This window comes from Manis javanica, chromosome 11 (assembly GCF_040802235.1).
Source record: "Manis javanica isolate MJ-LG chromosome 11, MJ_LKY, whole genome shotgun sequence".
Lineage (NCBI taxonomy): Eukaryota > Metazoa > Chordata > Mammalia > Pholidota > Manidae > Manis > Manis javanica.
Genome location: NC_133166.1, coordinates 75,446,063 through 75,465,672, shown reverse-complemented (window position 1 = coordinate 75,465,672; position 19,610 = coordinate 75,446,063). Strand labels below are relative to the sequence as shown.

Genomic DNA, 19,610 nt, shown 5'->3' with positions numbered 1-19,610 from the left:
GGCACTGCACAGGGGGGACCCTCTTCCTCGGCCCCCAGGGCTTCTGTTCTCTGCACCCATTGGAGTGGGCTGCAGGGAGGGCACTGTGCCCCAGGGCCAGCTGATGCAGAAAGGGCTCCCTTCTGTCCTCGATCAATACTGCATAGCTGCCACCAGCTGGGCCTGGCCCTCAAAACGGCATCTCCACCTAGATCTGTTTTGCCTTCTAGTCTCAATGGAACTGACGCAGTGGCTGAGGGGAACGACTGCCCGCTTCCACGGCCTGGTGGGCTTGCTGGTGCCCAGAGGCTCTGGAGACAAGCTTACTGGCTAACATTAGAGATTCAAGGATGTCTGAATGTGAGGACAAGCACAAACTACAACAAACATTTTTCAAAAAGACGATCTACCTGGATGTAAGAAAACACATCCCTGGAATGCGCAGGAGGCAGACAGTGGTCAGCCCTGCAGGACCTGAGGATATGCTGAGGCTTGTGTTTAAATGCAGCTGCAGGAAAGTGGCCTTTCTCAGGAGGAGCATCTGCAGGGTGACCCGCGATTTACCTCTGCCCGCCCCACGTGGGTGGCATGCAGACCTCAGTGCCGAAGCCAGGACCTCGGACACTTGGGAGCGGCGCAGCTGCAAGGTGCCCACTGTGAGCAGATGGACCCAGTTTCTCCCGCTGTGGGCAACCTGTGTTGACAGTCCATCGCTTTCATGTTCTACTTGGTTTCAGCACCGAGCCCTGCCTGCATTTGTCCCCGCTCTCCTCTCAAGGTTCCTCCATGCACTGCTGAGCCCATGCACACTGCTGCCGTGTGAATGGCTGTGACAGGCATGGTCTCCTTGCTCAGAAAGTGCTCAGCATTGCCCTTTGTTGCCCGTCTGTAGTAAAGAACACATCTTAGAGCTCTCCCAGCCACATCCTGCAGCCCATCCAGAGACAGAAGATTCTGTTGCTGCCTGTGTCTGCCTCATTCATTTGCCTGGCTTCTTAAGGACACACCAGGCTTATTCCAGGACCGTGGATCTGTCATCGCACTGCAGTGGTCATGGGGTCAGAAGAGACGGGGACGCCTGTGCAGTGGGACATCAGCTGGTTTGAGCTCAGGCTCCAGCCCTCACCCACCACCTTTCTGTCTTCTGCTTTTCAGCCTGTCACCAAGGCCCCTTGCAGTGGCCTCCTGGTGGCGTGGCCACATGTGCAGCTGTCTGACTGCTCTCCAGACTAGAAGCGGGCCAATGGCACCCTGACAGCTGCTCTGAACACTGTCCCCAATGAGAGAAGTGCTCCCCATCTGCAAGCCACTACCCCTGCCCATTGTCTTTGTTCTCACATAAATCCTAACAGAGCCTTCGAGCCACAAACCCTGAATTTTGTGTCTAATTTATTTCTGAAGTTTGTCTTTAAATTCAGAGTTTATAAATGAGTCTCTCTGGGTGACCTGAGTTGTTCCCCAGGCAACCACACTGTGGGGTCACATGGAGCCCTCTGTGGCTTTGTTCCCAAGCCCAGCCCAGGGACAGCAGAGTGGCACCTCGCCCTGCTTGCAGAAGGTGCCCACAGCCTCACCCTGACCCAGCTTCGCTCAGCAGCTTGCCCCAAACAGAACCCCTCCCTGCTCTCTACCATGATCATTTGCACATTTTCTCCCTGTGTGGCCAGGTCAAAATATGGTCTTTCTTCCTGTGCCTCTGGCAAGAAAGAGTCTGTTTTTTAACCAGAGAGGGCAGAATCCCTGGCCCCATCTGCACGGGTATTTTGGAGCTGGCCCTGGGTTGACAGCTCTGGGAAGCCACTGATACTTGCGGCTTTGGGAGACCGGGCCCAGGGCCTCCTCACCCATCGGGACATGCTGGCTCCTCCAGCCCAGGAATGAACACCAGTCTCTTGAAGTTCACTTCCTAGTTCTATCTACTTCATTCGTCCAGGCCTTAATTTCCTTCTGTATGAAAAGGATATTGAATAATGTACCCAAGTGGCCCTTCCGAGCCTGCGGCAATCTCGGTATGGAGCTCCTGGCATCTCCGTCCGGCTCCAGGTAATGCACAGAGCTTCCTTTTAAAAGGCAACCGGTTTCTTGTTAAGTTGTATATTTTTTTTGCATTTTTATCTTTACTTTTTACCAGAAACTGGAGTGACAAGCTGACAGATTTCCCAAAGAGGGACAGAGAGATTTCCTAAAGAGGCCTCAAAGTCCAGGCTCTTCCGTGCTGCCCTGACCTGCAGCAGAAAAGCAATCAAGTGGTATTTGTGGGACTGAGTGCATGTCAATCTGGAAGGCAGCCTGGAATGAGTGAGCCAGGAACCACCTCTGGGTGGTCACCAGTCTATTCAGGCCTCTGCAGAGCTTTATGGAAATGTGGCCTTAGGATGGGAATGCTGGCCTCGGGGAAGGCAGTCATTGCTCCACCAAGCCACAGGGCATGCAGTACAGAGTCCTGTGTTTCCCCAGCTCCAGCGCCCCACCCAGCTCTGGTGCAGCCCTTCACAGAATCTTTCTGGCTGTCACCAGCTACAGAGCAGGGTAGGAGTTCACGGCAGGGTCACCGGAAGGCCCCACCATTCGTTCTTCCCTGCTGGCTGGCCAGCTGGGCCTCTGACAGCGATACCACGCAGTTGAGGGCAAAGCCCACAACCCTGGACTCTGGGGCCTGCCTGGTTCTGCCTCTGGGCCCCAAGAAGACAGACACTGCAGAAGCCAGAGAAATGGAAAGGAAGAGGCAGGAGAGCCTCCCCACAGGAAGGAGGTGGGGACACAATTCCTCAGCTCTGGGCAGCAGCATCTCAAGCTGCACTTGGGCCTCGGGACGCAGGGAGCAGGAGCCCTGTGCACGGACAGGGTCTGGTGTAGAGGACACGTGCCAGGCTCGGCCCCAGGCTCTGTTCCCCAGAGCACACTCAGACACAAGAGGCCTCCCACAAGTCATGGCGTCCTGAGTGTGTCACCTTCCAGTGTTCTTGACTCCCTTAAGTCATGGAACGTCCTCTGCACATGGGCAGGTGTCTGCGTTTTATATGAACCATGTTTCCATGGTAAATAGATTTTACGAATTCCCAAAGGACAGACAGTGTCACCAACAGCAGAGAGTGGAGCCTCTGGCTGCCTCATGTTTGAAAGCGTTAAAAATAAAGACAACATTGACATTTGGGGTTGTAATGTGACGGAATTACAGTCTTTTAAAGGCAAGAACCACTTATCTGCACTACATGTAATATTCAGTGTTTTGTTCACTTGTCTAATTGGATTAAAATATTTAGCTCCCTTTAAAATCTTGATTGTGAATTTATATTGCAAAATGTAATGTCTGACTCGGAAAGCAATAAGAGGAGCAAATGTCTCTGGAGTGATATAAAATTCAATTTATTTTTCTTCCATGAGTCTTATTTTGAAATTATTCACTCTTGGACAAAGTGAACTGTTAAGGAAGAGCAAGTTTGGCTTAAATGAAGCTGTATGTATGTTTCAATATTAATTCCACACAGGGCCACTAGTTTAAAAAAAAAAAGTTAAACTATACTATTTGAGTTGCTTGGGGAAGTTTCTCTGAGAGCCGTATGATCCTTATGTTAGACAAGCAGCACCAGGGGTCTTATGTCATTCTTTACAAACACTCAGGCAGCAGGGAGTTAATGACATTTTAGCTGCATATGTTCAAGTTTATTTAAAAAAATATGCAAGTCACTTTGGTTGACAGTGTCTTGTACACAGTTTTGAAAGAATCAGGGCAAACTTTAACAGAGTCAGTTTTTATTTGAAAAATATTTTCTGGGAATGTATCAGTGTTTATTTTTGAGACTGACAATTCGGGTGAAAATCAGGATAAAAACAAAAAAACAACAATTTGGTTGAAATCAAATTGTTTGTTTTCATCTATTTAGAATTCTTTCCAAAAAATCCTCGTTCAGGAGGAGGCTTTTTAATTTACTTTATTCAGTGTATATGCTGTTCTATTCAAGCACCATCTGTCTTGCAGGTAGCTAACTTCATGGAGGCTCCCCCGTCAGCTGGGCCAAGCCCCCAGGGCTGGGAAGGACCACCGTGACCTGTGCACACCTCAGGTCCCAGCGAGGGCAGCCCTTGGTCCCCTGCCCACACGGCTCCCCAGCCAGCCCTCACTCCGGCTCACATCCACTCGCTTCAGGCCACAAACAGGCCTGCCTCCACCTCATTTCTGGGTCTGTTTCTTGTGCTTGCTTTCACCTCCTCCGTGGGGCCTTTGGTGTGATGGGATAATGTCTCCCATCTTTAATATAATCACATATGGCTGCTGGATCCATGCAAAAGTTTAAATCAAATTAGAAAGTAAATTCATTGCCAAGAATGCTCAAATGTCACAGGGCCAACTGATTAATCACTGATAAGTCAGTTTCAGAGGCTGTTTTCTAAGCTGTAACATCCAAAGGGTCTAAAAAGGAATCCCTCCTAGGCTCAATTCTGAGACGGAACCAGACAGCCCGTTAGTTGGGTGAGTGGCTACCAGAACACACGTCCTGGTACCACATTCATCACCGAATCCATGCATAAGCCCGTAAGATCACCTTGATATAGGAGATAATCCTCTAGTGGTGGAGTTTCCATTCTTCCCAAGACAAGACTACTTTCTTCACTATCTTGGTGCCCCCTTCCTGGCCAGATGTTAGACAGCAGGTGGTGGGTCACAGACCCCTGAGCTCGCTCCCAGCTGCCGGGCCTTGTCTGAAGTTCCCACCCTCGAGGTCACCCCCGCCACCACTGCCACGGGTGGGTCCTCCCTTGGGGTCTGCCTCCCGGGAGGTGGCGGAGGGATGAGGCTGGTGCTGGAGGTCTCTGTGTCTCCACAGGGACCGGCACAGCCAGTTCATGTTTTAAAAGGCATTTATACACGTCCTTCTGCCTCCTACCCCAACCAGAGGGAGGCAGGGATTCATAAGGCCATTGTTTTTAGTCATTCTTAACTGGAGAACAAGTCAAAAAGAAGTATTGGGCTCTGTGGGCAGTGCTCCAAGCCACAGCCCCTGCCACGCCATGGCCCTATGGCTCCCCATGCACCATCACACCCACACTATGTCATGGCACAGTGTCCCCCCACGACCAGGAGAACCAGGTCGGAGTAAGACAGCTTCTAAACAGGCTATGTTTCCTGTCAGAGGCCACAGGCTGGCCCCAAGCCCTGCTACCTGTTTCAGGGCACAGGGCTGGGTACCTGGGAGCGAATTGGAGGGATGTGACAGCGCTTCAGAGCATCTGCCCAGGCCAGAAAACATCCACTCTCTTCCAGGTATTGGGTGAATTAAGATTCTTAGAGTTTGACATGCAAAATGAAGTCATTATACCTGATTGATCCAGGCTGAGAGAATAGAAGCCTTTTAGCTAAACTGCCCCTAAACCTGACATGAGCAGAGTGTCCCCTAGGGAAACATGGCATGTGGCTGATAGCTCTGGAGCCCTCAGGAGGTGGTGTCCCCAAAATCCTCCCAGGGGCCGACAGCAGCCTCACTCAAGGGCCCACTGTAAGCTAAACTCACAGTTCAAGTTTATTCCATGGCCAAAATAGGTCTAATGCCACACTTAGGCGGAAGGAAAGGGCCTCCAGTTTAGATATCAGGAGAGAGCTTGTAAAACTGGATCCTTGCCTCTTCTTTGAACACTAGTATTTTCTACTAAAAGCCAACATCTCCTCTACCAAATTTCTTTTGTTGTATTCATATTAAAATAACTCCAAATATAATATTTGAATCTGAGAGCTCCCTTTAGAGATGAGCCAGATGGGCCAGGATCAGATAGCATAAAATGGTCAAGTCATTTCTGTTGCTTCAGGCAATGGAAGAAAGACCTGCTTATTCTTCTGAGGATTTTGAGGCTTTGGGGATTTTTAGACACATTTTATGAAAATTTTGCATCCATTGGGCAGTTATCAGATTTTTTAAGCTCTGGAAGAGCTTTCTAAGCACCAGTGGTCCACATTAAGATCTGAGTGGGCAGTAAGGCAGGCAGATGGGGAGTTAGAAGGCAAACCCACAAGATGCTGTGGCCCCTAACAGAGAGAAGCTGCACAGCCATGGTGTGCACAGAAGACTCCCTGCAAGCCATGTTCACAAGCAATTCCTGGCTCTCAGAAACCAAAACATTCCCTCACACTTCAAGTTGCAGTCTGCCACTGGTGGCAAGAGCCCGTCACCTGCCTGGTCCCCAGCGGCCCTGCCCTTTGGCTGGCTGGTGCCGCCTGGGCCTCCCATAGGACCTGCCCATGGTGGGCTCTGGCCTGGGTCAGCCCCATGGGCTCCACAACGCAGGGGCGGGAGATGGGCAGGTGGGCAGGCGGCATGCCTCCCTGGGCTGCTGTCAGCCTTCTCCAGTTCGGGAGGAGAAACCCTGATGCCAAGCACCTCACGCAGTTATGCTCCCAGCACCACTCTGCTGGGGGGCCTGGTCTCCTGTGCAGAGGCAGCAGCTGAGGCTCAGGGAGGCATCAGTGACGTGCCCTGTTCAGGGGCTCAGGATAAGGACAGTCCACACTCACTCTGAGGGCATGTTCTGCTTGCAAATATTGCTGAGGTTCTCAAACACAGTGTCCTTCAGAACTACCCAGCTTGTTAAAATGCAAATTCCTGGGCCCTGGCCCAGAGATGCTGCCTTGGTGCATGTGAGGAGAGGCCCTGGAATCAGCTTCCTTGTATTTATTGTTTACGAGCATCCCAGGTGACTGCAGCATGTGGCGTGTGGTTCAGACTATGAGCAGCGTCCCCACCCACTCCCGGTGAACCGTCACAGGGGTGTGGTGGGGACAGCTTAGGGATCTGGTGGGCTGAGTGGGAAAAATCACTCAGAGGAAATGTTCATTCTGAAAGACGAACAAGAGACAATTTCTCATCATTTTCATTTCCAGATGCATTTTTTTCCCATTAATCATTCCAAGCACTTACTATGCGACATCTCCAGGGTACTTCTGGAGCACCTGAGTGTGACCCTAATTAGAGGCTGAGGCCAGGGCCAACCCGTGGACCACCACAGTATCCTAACAAACTGCCTGATGGGGTAGCAATCTCAGCCTCGGCAACAGGAAAAGGAGCAAGTTAGGAAGAAAAGGTTGCATTCCATACTCCAGACTCACCCTGACTCTCCTTCCCCTTGTTATCCCTGCTAGTGGCCCCAGATCTGACCTGAACAGGGAAATCGGACTGTGGGGTCAGACTTAAGTTCCATTTGCAGTGTCCGTACTTGCTAGCTGTATACACTTGTTTGAGCCTCAGTTCCCATCTGTAAATTGGAGACAATAATCAATCTTGCAGCTTGTTCAAGGGTAGAGAGAGTTAATGCACATTCTGTAACAGGCCCTCTGCAAGCATGCGTGATGGAGCTCAATTAGCAGCGGGCTAATCGAGGACAAGACTCCCGCTTTCCAGTCAGAGTGACCCCTGTAACTGGGGCACCTCTTTTTTCCACCCATTCAAACAGAACATATCTTCTAGGGGCAGGCAAAGCCTAGCCCCTCCTGAGAGCCTCCCCTTCTTCCACCACCTGAAGCCCTCTGCAGCTGGGCCTGCATTTGATGTGCTTTGTTGATTCACGAGTCTCTTCTCCCCACTGACTGTAGCTCCTTAAAGAGGGCGGGCCAATAGCCCGCACTGCTCTGTGTTCCCACTCTGCCTGCAGTCTGCAGGATCTCCTGCCCTGCCTCCTAGCTGACCAGTGTGTTCACTGGGACTGGCAGCCTGTTGAGATGCAGCTCTGAAAAAGGAATGAGAAAAAGCCCCATGTGCTGACCCCAGGGTGTTCTCTGGTGGGTGAGGCCGCCCTGAGGCCCCTACCGCACCGGTCTGCACAGTACCTGGGATCTCAGATGGCCTACTTCCTCCGACAGGCTCTGTCTCTCCAGCAGGAGCTCGTTCTGCTTGTTGAGGAGCTGCACCAGCTGCTGGGCTGTGGCCTGGCTGTGCTTGTCCAGCTGTTTGAGCCTGGAGAAAATCCACTGCAGTGTTAGAGATGGGTCGTGAGAGCTGGGAACAACTGGCTTCAGAGAGCAGGGGCAACGCCCACCTGAGCCCTCTCAACATGCTCACTGCTGTGTGCTCTACAAGGGGAGGCCTGACAGTGAGCCGTGGGCCAAGAGCACGGGGCGACCCTGGAGTGTGGTGTGTGGCTTCAGCTAGCAGTGGGCTGGGGAACTCACTTGTTAAGCTGAACGGAATTGTATCAAATGTGAAAGGGAATTAGGAGCATTCTCAATGAGTTGCCAATTAGAAAACACTCAGATAAACTGAGTACTAGAGGAAAATCTGAAACCTAATCTCACAGAGGTCAAAGGTGAGTGGCCTAAATGCCTCCTTTGTTTAGCTGGAAATGTCTCTGGCTGGCTGGAGCAGAAGGTGGCCCTGCAGGGGAAGCAGGTAAGGGCTGGAGGGCGGAAACACTGAACTAGGGCTTTCCAGTCAATCACGAGGTCTGGCATCACTGACCAGATGTCTTTAAAGATCCTAAATTTGTCATTCGGCTGATGTGCTCTCATCTCCAGACTTGCTAATTCAAACTATTATCCTCTTTTGTCCACAGACAGCTTCCTACAGCCAGTACCACACTCACCCATAGAAATGTAGGCTTGAGATTAAATTTAGAGCTGAACAACTACCCAGAACTGTTCTGGAAAGAAGCTGGACATGTCATAGATGCCTTTCCTCAGTCCTCACCCACCAAAAACACCAGTGGTGAAATTAACTTGTATTTTCACTGGAAAAGGGTTTTGAAAGCTCAACATGTATTTTAGACCCCAAGCTATGTGTCCAACACTGAGTCAAAGACCTTGAAGACTGTTCTGCAGACTCTGGCCTTGGGCTGCCCTCCGTTCCAGCTCCTGTGGCTGCATTTTGTGTGGACTCTGAGCACAACTGCCCATTTTACAAGGATAGAGGTTCTGGCCATTAAAGGTGGGCAGACTCATTTACTAAAAGTGATGCATTATCTGGAGACAGGTACAGCTGCATTCCAGGAAAACTAACAGTAGTCTAGTACTTCACTCATGCTTTTCCCAGATCCCTCTGCCAAGTGCAACCTGACGGCACCTGCCACTTACCCCTCTGGCCCTCTCACCCTCGGTTGGATTTTGTAGGCATCTTCATTCAAGGTGCCCCAGAAGCACACCTGCTGCCGCCCCGGTGCCCACCCTGTCTCCTCCTCCAAGAACTCAGTGGCCCCTGGTTTCCCATCACACCCAGCCTTGGGTTACTCTTGCCACGCTTGAAGGGCAGGTAGGGAGGAAATAGAAGAGGTGGCCCCGCCCGCCCAGGCCACGCCCTCCGGCCCCTGCCTTCGGGGGTTCTGTAGGACCAGAGAACGGACCACGGATCCACTCGGCCCTCCCCACCTTGCCTGCAACTGTTAGGGGAGGCCTTGCCCAGCCTCCCAGCCCCTGGATCAGGCCAGGGTGAACCCCTCAGTAAGGGTCTTCCATGTCGGCGTGGGTGCCGCCCCGTTTCTGTACTGTAGAAATGATGGTGATGCCTTCCTTCCCCCACTACCCTTCCTCTGATCTTGGAGAAAATACGTTTCCTCAGGTGAAGCCAAGGCACTGCAGCTTTGGGGAGCCCCGTGTGCCCCCACCAGCATCCACACACTGTCACGTGGGTACAATCTTCCTGAGAACACAGTCTCCATCCCACTCATCAGACCAAACAGAAGTCCTGCCCCACTGCCTCCCAAGCGGGGAGCAGCTGGGAGAAGCAAGGACATCTCTGGCGGGCAGCAGAGAAGCCGGGCAGGCTGCCTGGGAGTGGGGGAGTCACGGGCATTCTGTCCCAGCTGACCACCGACAGACACAGGTAGCCACCACTGTTAGAGCAGTTATCTTGCCCTCCAGCACTGGACTGGGGCCCCATTCAGAAGCAGAGATGACGAGAACAGCCTTTTTCCTTAAGAAGCGGACAATCTAAGGCTTCCATACTTAAATCAGATGGCAAAAAAAGCATCATTAGTAATTGAGCTCTCTGAACCCCGTGAGTGGCTTTCCCCCTCCAATCAAGTTCTCGGTGTGGAGCCACAGGCTAAGACCTACTGAGGCAATAGCCCTCTGGCTTCATGCTTGCTCCAAACAAATGGAGCAAAAATGTGATAAAAAGAGGACAGCATTAAGGCTCCATGGCAGAAGGGCGCGAGGAGTGGCCACTCTCCATGTGGCCCCTGTGCTTTGATCACACGGGACAGTGGCCCTGTGGACTGGTGGGTCCACAGCATGTTCTGGGCTCCGGAACGGGGCGGCTGCCCAGTCCCAGAGCTCTGGGCCAGGCCGGTGTCTGCTCTCACGGCCCAGAAAGCTGGCTCACTTGGTGCCCTGCACTCTCCTCCTATGGGGCCCAGCTGGCTCTGCAAGCCACGGACCTTGGATCACCAGCAGCTGGCACCCTGGGGGTCTCATTACCATCAGTTAGAAGAGATTTCTCCAGGCGGGTCTGCTAACACGTGAGCTGTCTTCATTTTCCATGGTGGTTATTCCTGCCATTTATGTTATCTTTCTACCGTCAGGGTATCAGCCAAGCCCAGCTGACATTTACTGAGCGCTGGGCTTTTCCTCCACACTGATTACCCAGTTAAAAGTTTATTACAATCCCATGAGGCAGGTATTAGTGTTCCATTTTATGGATGAGAAAACTGAAGCTGAGATGCTGGACTAACTTGAACAAAGTCACACAAGAAGTGACAGAGTGTGGGGGCGAATCCAGGAAGTGCCCAGATGTTCCTAACCCTGTTATACACGGTTGGTTACTTCACTGAGTTGTCAGCAAACCAACCAATCCTTGGTAAACACGTCTCATGGCTCAGGTACCAAGGCAGATACTGGGACTACACCAAAAATCACAAATGGTCCGTGCCCCCAGGGGCTTCCCAGCCATGTGAGGAGAGTGCAACTTGGGAACAGGAAGGCGCTGCACTGAAGCAGCTTCCTGCGACTTCCCGAGACGAGACGCAGTCCGGCGGGGCGGAGCCTGCCTAGGAAACCAGGCCTCTTCCTACTCGTCTGCTTGCTAGTGGTCTACTTGCTAGTGACAGGCACTGTGCAAGTGCTCGTTTTTTATTAACTCTTTAGTGCTCATGACAGTCCCATGAGGCAGGACCTATTCTTATCCCTACTTTAAGGGTGAGGAGACTGAGGCACAGCTAGGATAAATGACTAGCCTCCAGTCACCAGGCTGGCAAGGTGGATTGGGAAGAGGTGACTGGATGTTGTTCTGGGCAGGAGGCAGGGCTTTCCTGTGTGGGGAAACAGCGCTGCTAAGGCCCTGGCACCTGGAGGCAGGAGCTGGGCAGTGTGGCTCTAACAGAGGGAGTGGGCTGTTCAGAAGGCAGTAATGCTGGACCCAGGACAGCCGTACAGCCAAAATAACCAGTATGGACACTGTCCTTCAGACAATGGTGGTGCCATTTACCAAGCAAGAGAGGAAAGGAGGAGGGACGGAGTTGGGGTGGAGTTCTGGGTCAGGTTGAGACACCCACTCACTGAGCAGTTTTACTCAGCTTGGGCGTACAAAGGGTCTGGCTGGGTCTCCAGCTGTATGAACCTCCTCTCCTGCTGAAAGGTGAGGCTGTGAACGTGGGGCAAGATTTACCCAGGAAGCCAGTGGAGATTTTCCAGTTTATTAAGGCTGCAGATATCCAAGCCCCCCCACAGCCTACTGGCAAAGAATGTCCCCCGCAGTGAGAGGACACAAGGACGGGGCCTTGGGGAACAGTCACATGTGAAGGCTGACAGAGGACGCAGAGCCAGCAAGACACTGAAGCTGATGACCAGGAGGCAGGAGGAAAGCCGGGAGAGCAAACCCTGGCGTGTGAGGGAAATGAGGCCCCCGAAGAGGAGGGGCAGGCAGTCGGCGAGCTGAGCCGGCTGGCTGTGGACAAGGGCGCTGCGCCTGGCTGCGGACGCCTGCCGCTGTGGGAGGTGCGGCAGAAGCCTGGCGAGAGGGATGAAAGGGAACTGTTCTGGAGAGGAGCTTGCTGAGGTCAGCAGAGCAAAAGGAGGGGCAGAGGGCGGCAGAGACTTGAGCAGATGGGCAGGAGGCCCTGGAGGAGGGAGGGGAAAGCCTCAAGGCAAAGGGTCCCAGGGCAGCAGGTGCCTGGGCAGGCAGGAGCCTCCCTGGAGCAGGAAGGAGTCCTGCTCTGCAGCCTCCATTTTCTGCCCAGGTAGAGGGAAAATGTGTGCCAAGAAAAGAGGCAAGGTGACAGGGTGGTGGCCTGGGGGCTGCCATGAAGGGTGAGGGCACTGGCCAGTGGCAGGGATATAGGGGCCATGCTGAGGAGCACCCCTTCTCAGATTCAGCAGGGCCTCCTGCTCTTTAGTCACCCAGGTGGCCTTCTGCCCCTCTTGCCCATGACCCCCCACTGGTGGTTCCCTCCACCTGAACTGGGACTCCTGTTGGTTTTCACAGGGCTGGAAACTGGTTTTCAATGTTCAGGTCTCAGCAAAATTGCCATACTGAGAGGTTGCAATTTCTTATTCTATTTGCATTCCTTGTTTTGAGCCCTTTCCTCTACAAGGCATGAGGTAAGCAAAGGAGAGAGGGGGATGCCATCCCCTCTCCAAGTAGGGAGCATCCCCTCTGCGAGGGGGAGCCTGCAGCTTCCAAACCGCACACATGTTCCAAGAGAAGCACAAGAGAAGGAGTCATCAGATTCCAGAGCTCCGTCCCTAATTTGGACCTGCCTTCCCCATGACCTGTATCTCGTCCCCACCACAGGCAGGTATTCTGTTCCTTCCCAGAGCCTCCAAACTAGTGAGAATCTGCCCGAACCGTCATGGTGCCCAGGGTCAGCTGGGCCACAAAGAAGGTCACTGCCAGGCTGCTCTGCACCCCCTGTTGGGGTCACCATCCTGAAGGTGGCACAGGGCCCATTTCCTTAAGGCTTGGCCTCTTCCTAAGGCTGCCGCTGGGAGGCCTGGGGCCTCTTGCGGCCAGAGCAGCTGCCCACGCTGGGAAAGAGCCTGGGCCAAGGCCCCGCAGAAGCTGCGGGTGGGGAGAGCGGCAGTTAGCATGGGAACAAGCAGGCCCAGGTTTCCGAAGCCCAGGCTGCAGATAAAAGTACAGGAGACTCGCCTGTGTGCTGGGCCCAGCACATCTCTATTGATCCAACAAGTGAGCCTCTCCGCCACACCCCGCCTGCATGATCAGAACCAACATTTTTTCTTTAAATATGCAAGACTTCAAGATAAGATGGAGCAAGTGCTGAAATACAAAACAACTTTATAGAGCTGAGTGGGCTGGGTAAAATATCTTATGCAAAACAGAAGCGGTGCAAGCTGCCAGCTCTGGTCCTATGCTTCAGACACTCATTTGCTATGAATACTGTGAAAGCAAGTGAATATATATATTTAAATTTTTTTTCTGTTGTATGTGATACATACAAATTATATGCAGTTATAAATAAGTTATGAGGTATAATCATCAAATGAACACTTATGAACCCAGTACCAGTACCGTGGGGCCACCCCTACGTATTTCCCCTAGGCTAGCCCCTTGTTCCCCTAGAGGTGGCCAGTATCCTCACAAGATGTTTTTTGATTAGAAGTTTTAGGTTAATACTCAGCAGTTTTACCTGGGACTTCTTACACACTACTGTGTGGGTTTTTACACACTGCTGTGTGGGTTTTTGTTTTGTGCTTTTTTGGTGATAAAATGTCTTCTGTCCTGAAATGCTTTCCAACTGGGGCCCCTATGGCTACAGTACAGGTTTCCCTTTCCCTTCCTAGTTAAGTGTTCTCAAGAAGCTCGGACCCATGAAGTTCCTGGGAGAGAGGGCCTCCCCATGGAAAGGACAAACATTTTTCAAAACGTAGATCTAAAAGGTACAAATATTTTTACTATAAAATCTGCACTCAGTTCTCTACTATTCCTAGTAAGTAGTGAGCATTTTACATACATTGACCAACTTAATAATCCTCATAACAATACTGAACAGTGAGTGGTAGTATCATCATTTCCTGCATGAGAAAAGTAAGGCACAGAGGAGTCAGTCATTTGCCCAAACTCACGCAGCCAGAAGCAGCAGGCCAGGGTTCCCAAACCACAGGGGCATGCTCTTCCCTCTGAGTTGCTCTTGAATGGGTGGGACCACCCCTGGTCCTCTGTCTCCAAGTCAGTCCTCCTTGACTTCCCACCTCCCTCCATGTCCACGTGGCTGGCACCCCCGCTTCTGTAGATAGGCCTCCAAGTTTCTCACCTCTGTGCTACCCCTTCACATTCCACCAGCCCTCCCAGCCTCACTACAGCCATTGCTTGTCTGCCTCTCCCACAGGACGATGACATTCTTAAGGCCAGAAATGTGAATTGTTTAGCTCTCCATCCCCAGCACTTAGGAAGAAAAAGCCTGACATTTAAACTATGCTTGAGAAACATGTAGGAACGAGGGAGGGAACTATTTACAATGGACAATGCCTGTACCAAATGTAGGGCCTGTAATTTCCTCTGTATACAAGTATGCTTTTGTATGTAATACCTTCGCTCCTGAAAGAGCATAACATCAAATTAAATAATTTTAAGTACGCTGCTTAAATTTGCTACATAGTTGAAAGAATCCTAGATAAAGGCGTGCTGGACTTGGAAACTGGAGACATGGCTTCAGTCTGACCACAAACTTCCTACTTTACTTGGGCAAGAGGCTTGATCTCTCTCAATCTCAGGCTCTCCATTGCTAAACCTGAGGAAAAATACCTCCAGACCTCCGGAATCAGAAGCTCTAGGAGTGGGGCCCAGCCATCTTTGCTTTAATAGGCCTTCTGGGTGTGCATGAGGAATTCATGTCCAAGAACCACTGGTAAGCTGTCGTCGACAGTATTAATCACACACAGAAAATCATTCTTCTGGAGAATACATTTTTTGTGTGGCTCCAATTTTGAGTCTAACTGAAAACTATCTTAGTCTACTTCTAAGTTCTGGTGTCAGTCACGAAAGGCTAATCAGATCATGTGACCACTCTGAAGTGCAGTTCACATGTGAAAAGAGAGGACAGGCAGGCATAGGGGTCAGCAAACTGGACACCACAGGCTAAACCCCCAGCCTGGTCCCCTGCCTGGTACTGAACCATCTGTTAGTTAAGAATGGTTTTATATTTTTAAATGATCAAAGAAAAGATCAAAAGAAGAATGTTTTGTGACATAAACATTGTGTAGAACTCAACTCAGTGCCTCAGATAAACTTTGAGACACAGCTATGCTCATTCATTCAACATTTGTCTGTGATGGCTTTTGCACTCTGCAGAGCTGAGTAGCCTGCCACAGAGACCACAGGACCACAAAGCCTAAAATATTTACTACTTGACCCTTTAGAGAAAAAGTTTGCAGCCTCTGGGCTAGAAGACATCCAAGTTCTCTTCCAGCCCCTACCTTCCATGTACTCTGACTTCACAGAATTAGCTGTGCTCCTGTGTGTTCAAGCACTTCAGCTCCCTAGTCCTAACAATTCACCTAGGTTGTCCGAGGTGAGGTCTTAAAAACCCATTTACCCTAATTACTGCTCTAGGTAATTAACTTTGGTGAACATGCCATATCCATTTAAGTTGTACACTTTGTTCCAGTACTTGAAAATGGTTTGCTGCGTTTACAGAATTCCATCTCATTACTGAGGTTTTACAGAATCAGCGAGGATAAGCCATGTGTCTGGGAATCTGGAATACATTCTAAGTGGTTATCCTCACTTAGGAAATTAAGACAGTTTCAATGGCTGATTTGCCACTTAAATTTCGTTTGCCTGAATCCACCCTCTTCCATAGTGGTTTCAATAGAGTAATTCATTCAAAGGAGCGTGCAGTTCTGCGGGGAACTGACATGTCCAATAAAGAGAATTTCCATTACCCCAAATTTCCAATCAGCTCTGGCTGTCTGTAGAAGAAGAGCACGTGGCAGCTTAGGGGCAGTGACTGGGGCAAAGATCCCTGCTCTTCTCTTCAAGGGATCAAGCCATGAAAGAGCTGAAAGGGGCTTGGAGGCTGTTCATCCCAGTCCATTGTGGTGAACCGGACCCAGAGACTACCATGGACTTGCCCCTGGGTCACACAACCTGTAGGAAATGGAGGATTGTCTCTCTCAACTTCAAATCCAGTGCATTTCAAACTCCTTTTTTAAAAGGCCTGACTTCTGTTCCACACTAAAAAAAACATAAGGATTTTTAGGCAAGGACTTTGAGGTGGGTAACACAGTGAGGCCTGGGGGCGAGGAGGGAGCCCCAGACTGGCGTTTCTCCACTGAATTCAGGGAAGAGAACCAGTCTGGGTTTTGTTTTTTGTTCTTTTTAACTGTCACTCTGTTGCAGACGGAGAGTTCTGTGAAGTACAATAAAAATGCTGTTGCACTCCTAAGTGCTATGAACGTTTCTAAACAGTCTCAATTTCTGTCCTTATCCTGTCACCAAGCAGTCTGAGGACTCCTCCAACTGAGAACCACACTGGACTAGCCCACAGACTGCTGCTGGCAGAAAGCATGCAGAAACGGGAGGCCAGACGCGCCGAAGATCAGCCTGGGAACTGGCCACCGGCGGCACTCTCTGCGAGGGCTCAGAGAAGGCCCAAGGGCCAGGTGGCACCCGAAGCCCCTGCCAAGGTCACCCAGGCTCCTCACAGACCAGCGGCTTAAAACAGAGTTCCCAGACATGAGATCAGCATCATCCACAGCATCAAGATTCAAGTGCAGCCTGAGCCAGGGGCTGCTGAGCCTGAAGAAAGGGTCCTGGCATGAGATGCAGCAGGGGCAGGAGTCAGCATGTCAGAGTCTTAGGCTCTGAAGGACCTAGGAGATTACCACCTAAAGCCTCAGTTACCTGGGACCTGCTTTTTCTAAAGCAAAGCAGAGTGGTGGTGAGCACAGCCCCCCTGAATGAAGAAAAGCAAGGCAGAGGAATGGAGAGCACTGATGGCCACTGTAGAGTAGAATCCGTCTGGCTCTGGGTCATCTGGGCGCACGGGCAGAAAAACCCCCACTGCCTCTCAGAGCATCCCTGCCTGAGCCTACATGGAAGCACCCTCTTCCAAAAGAGTGTTCATTTGGAAAGAATTTCATACTTAAAACAAGTTGCAAGAATAGTACAAAGAATACCCACATGCCATTTATCCAAATTCACCAGTTAACCATTGTACTGCATTTGGTTTCCTATTCTCTCTCTATATATATATGTCTTTCTGTATGTATATACATACACACACTCACACAGATACACATGTGTATATATGTATGTACATGTATAATGTACTTTTTCTGAACCATTTGACACTAAGTTGCCAACACTGTTGTCCTTTCTCCTAGCTACCTCAATGTTTATTTCCTAATGATACTCACATAATTTCCCCTACTACCAACTACAGTAACTTCACATTGACACAACCCTTTTATCTAACCTACTGAATTCCAGTTTTGTTGCTGGACCAGTAATGTACCTTTTCCCCTCTAGAAAAGATCTTTTGCACTTAGGTGCATGTCTGTTTAGCCCCCTTTACTCTGGAACAAGTAAAAGATGGGTTTATTTTGGTGAGTGCTACCCACACTTCGAGCACCATAGTCTTCAAGGGGGACACAGACTCTTAGAACCTGAGGCTCCTGCCTTGTTGCCCTCTGGGGTTTGCACACAGTGTGGTGGTTTCCGGACAAGTCTGTTCAAATGAGGTCCTCCTGGTGCTGCCAGAGGGCACAACCCTCCTGAGTGGCCTGGAGTCCCCACTGTAGTGAGGCTCCCCTCTATTTCTGTCATGTTGACCATCCGCAAGCTGGTCAGATTGGTCATAGAGGGGTGATAGGAGAGCAGCAAGCCCACAGCAACTAAGTAACTAGATTCAGTCATCAGTCACAACAGTGCACTTATTGGCACACATCTTAATTAGATTTTAATGCAAGTAATTTGATAACTACTCCTGGCCATCCACTACAGAACAGTCAATACTGAAAGCTTTTAATTTTGCTCCTCTTCTGTCTATACCAAGGCAGTGTCCCTGCTGACCCTTGTCAAAGAACCCCATCTGCTGGTTGCCACGGTAACTGAAGGCAACCAATTGAGTTGAACACAGTGACTCAAATAAAATTTGCAGTCAAAGGAATTCTGCTAAGAGTAATAAATCATTTCGTAAAAGGGGGTCCTCACACAGTGCGGAGTGTGGGGATAATATGATGGCATGATTTCTCCAGCTAGAAGGCCCACGGCAGAGCGGTGATGAGGCCTGCTGGAGGACCTCCAAGGCAGGAGAGCCAGATCCTGCCCTGCTACATGCCATTGTGTGGGAGAAGGAACCAGATAAATCAAATGTTTAATGTCTGAGCTAGGAAAGTTTGAATTTTCAGAGGTACCAAGAGACCAGTCCAGGCTTGTAATGCTTGTAAAGTAGCACAAGTAAACAAAATGCCCCATGTAGCCCAGGAAACCACTGTGGCCCTGAGGAAGGTGGTAGAAAAAGCACATATCAGGAGTGCTTTGCAATAAGAAAGGCACCAACTCTGCCATTAGTCAACTTCTAGGTGCTCCAAGCAGAAACTACCTATGTGCACAAGACATGCAGCCCCTGAGGCCACAGGGGACAGGGGTTCAACTCAGGGCCGGGGGGACCATGGCAGGTTGGTCTCTGAGGGTCAGGGGCTCTCTTTCCACAGGAGTTGGTAGGTGTTCCTAGTAAGATTTCCTGAATAAGAGGGGTGGAAGAGAAAAGCAAGAGACGCCTTCCCTGCAGCTGTTCTGGGTGACTACAAGCAGCACATTGCTAGCCTCCAGCAGTGGCTCCATGCTGTCCCTGAACCCCTCAGAGGCCAGGCCATTGCATCCACTCATGTCCCAACTCCTGGCGATCACCTGCTGTGTAAACTAGGAATCCCCTTCAGTCACAGTGTCAGATTTTAGGAACAACCTCCCCAACCCCCACCCCCCCAGATATGCTACATCATCCATGTAGCATTTAATGTCTGTATGTGTGTCTGTTCATGGTTGTGATGGGAGAAGACTCAGGGCATAGGAACAGCTGCCCTGACAGCCGATTACAATCAGGGTGGGAGCTACCTGGCCTGTAGGGGGAAGTGCGGGTGCCCGTCCTGCAGGCTGCAGGACATTTTGAGAGGGGACGAGGGACGCCCATCCTCCCACCCCCGGCCCACACACAGGGAGTGCCCTGTATGCTAAGTCACCCCCAGGATAATTTTCTGCTGTAGAAAAGAGCAACGCCTCAAAGAAGGTAGTTGTGTGTCTCCCCCATCCTAGGTGCTGCCAGTAAGAGGCGTCATCCTGGAGTTTCAGTGCCGTTGACGGGGCCCCCAGCCCGGCCGCACCGCGCCTCTGCGCCCCGCCCCGCCGGGCCGCCCGGGCGCCCTCTCCCGCGGCGGCAGGTGCCTCCCGGGCCGCGGCAGCCCCCACCGGCCCCCACCGGCCTGGCGCTGCGGGAGCGGGCGGGGAGGCTCCGCGGGCCCGCAGAGCTTCGGTCTCTGGCAGGACGCCGGGCTGAACCGGGATGGCAGCTGGAGGGCGGCGAGAGGCGAAAGCGTCATCAACTGCAGGCTCAAGTCCTCATTTCTTTCCCCTGAGAAGTAATGTGGCAAAAATTCGCGTTCCTTTTTTGGAAAAGGTGCTGCGTGACTGCAACTGCTTGTCTTGCCTTCTCATTCCTTATTTGTAAATAAAATTAATCATTGTTTGTTGAAGATCATG

General features: G+C 51.1%; 1 protein-coding gene across 4 annotated transcripts in view; it reads right to left on the bottom strand.

Annotated features, from left to right (window-relative positions):
- Positions 1-19,610, bottom strand: part of SDCCAG8 (SHH signaling and ciliogenesis regulator SDCCAG8) — a 271,642-nt gene that overhangs the window by 1,497 nt on the left and 250,535 nt on the right. For 2 of the 4 annotated variants that reach the window (XM_073216702.1, XM_037013667.2), the window contains one exon: positions 7,793-7,919. The exons of the other annotated variants lie outside the window; for them this stretch is intronic. In XM_073216702.1, the coding sequence (XP_073072803.1) occupies positions 7,793-7,919 (127 nt within the window). The remainder of the gene's footprint in view (positions 1-7,792; positions 7,920-19,610) is intronic. 4 annotated transcript variants of the gene reach the window in all.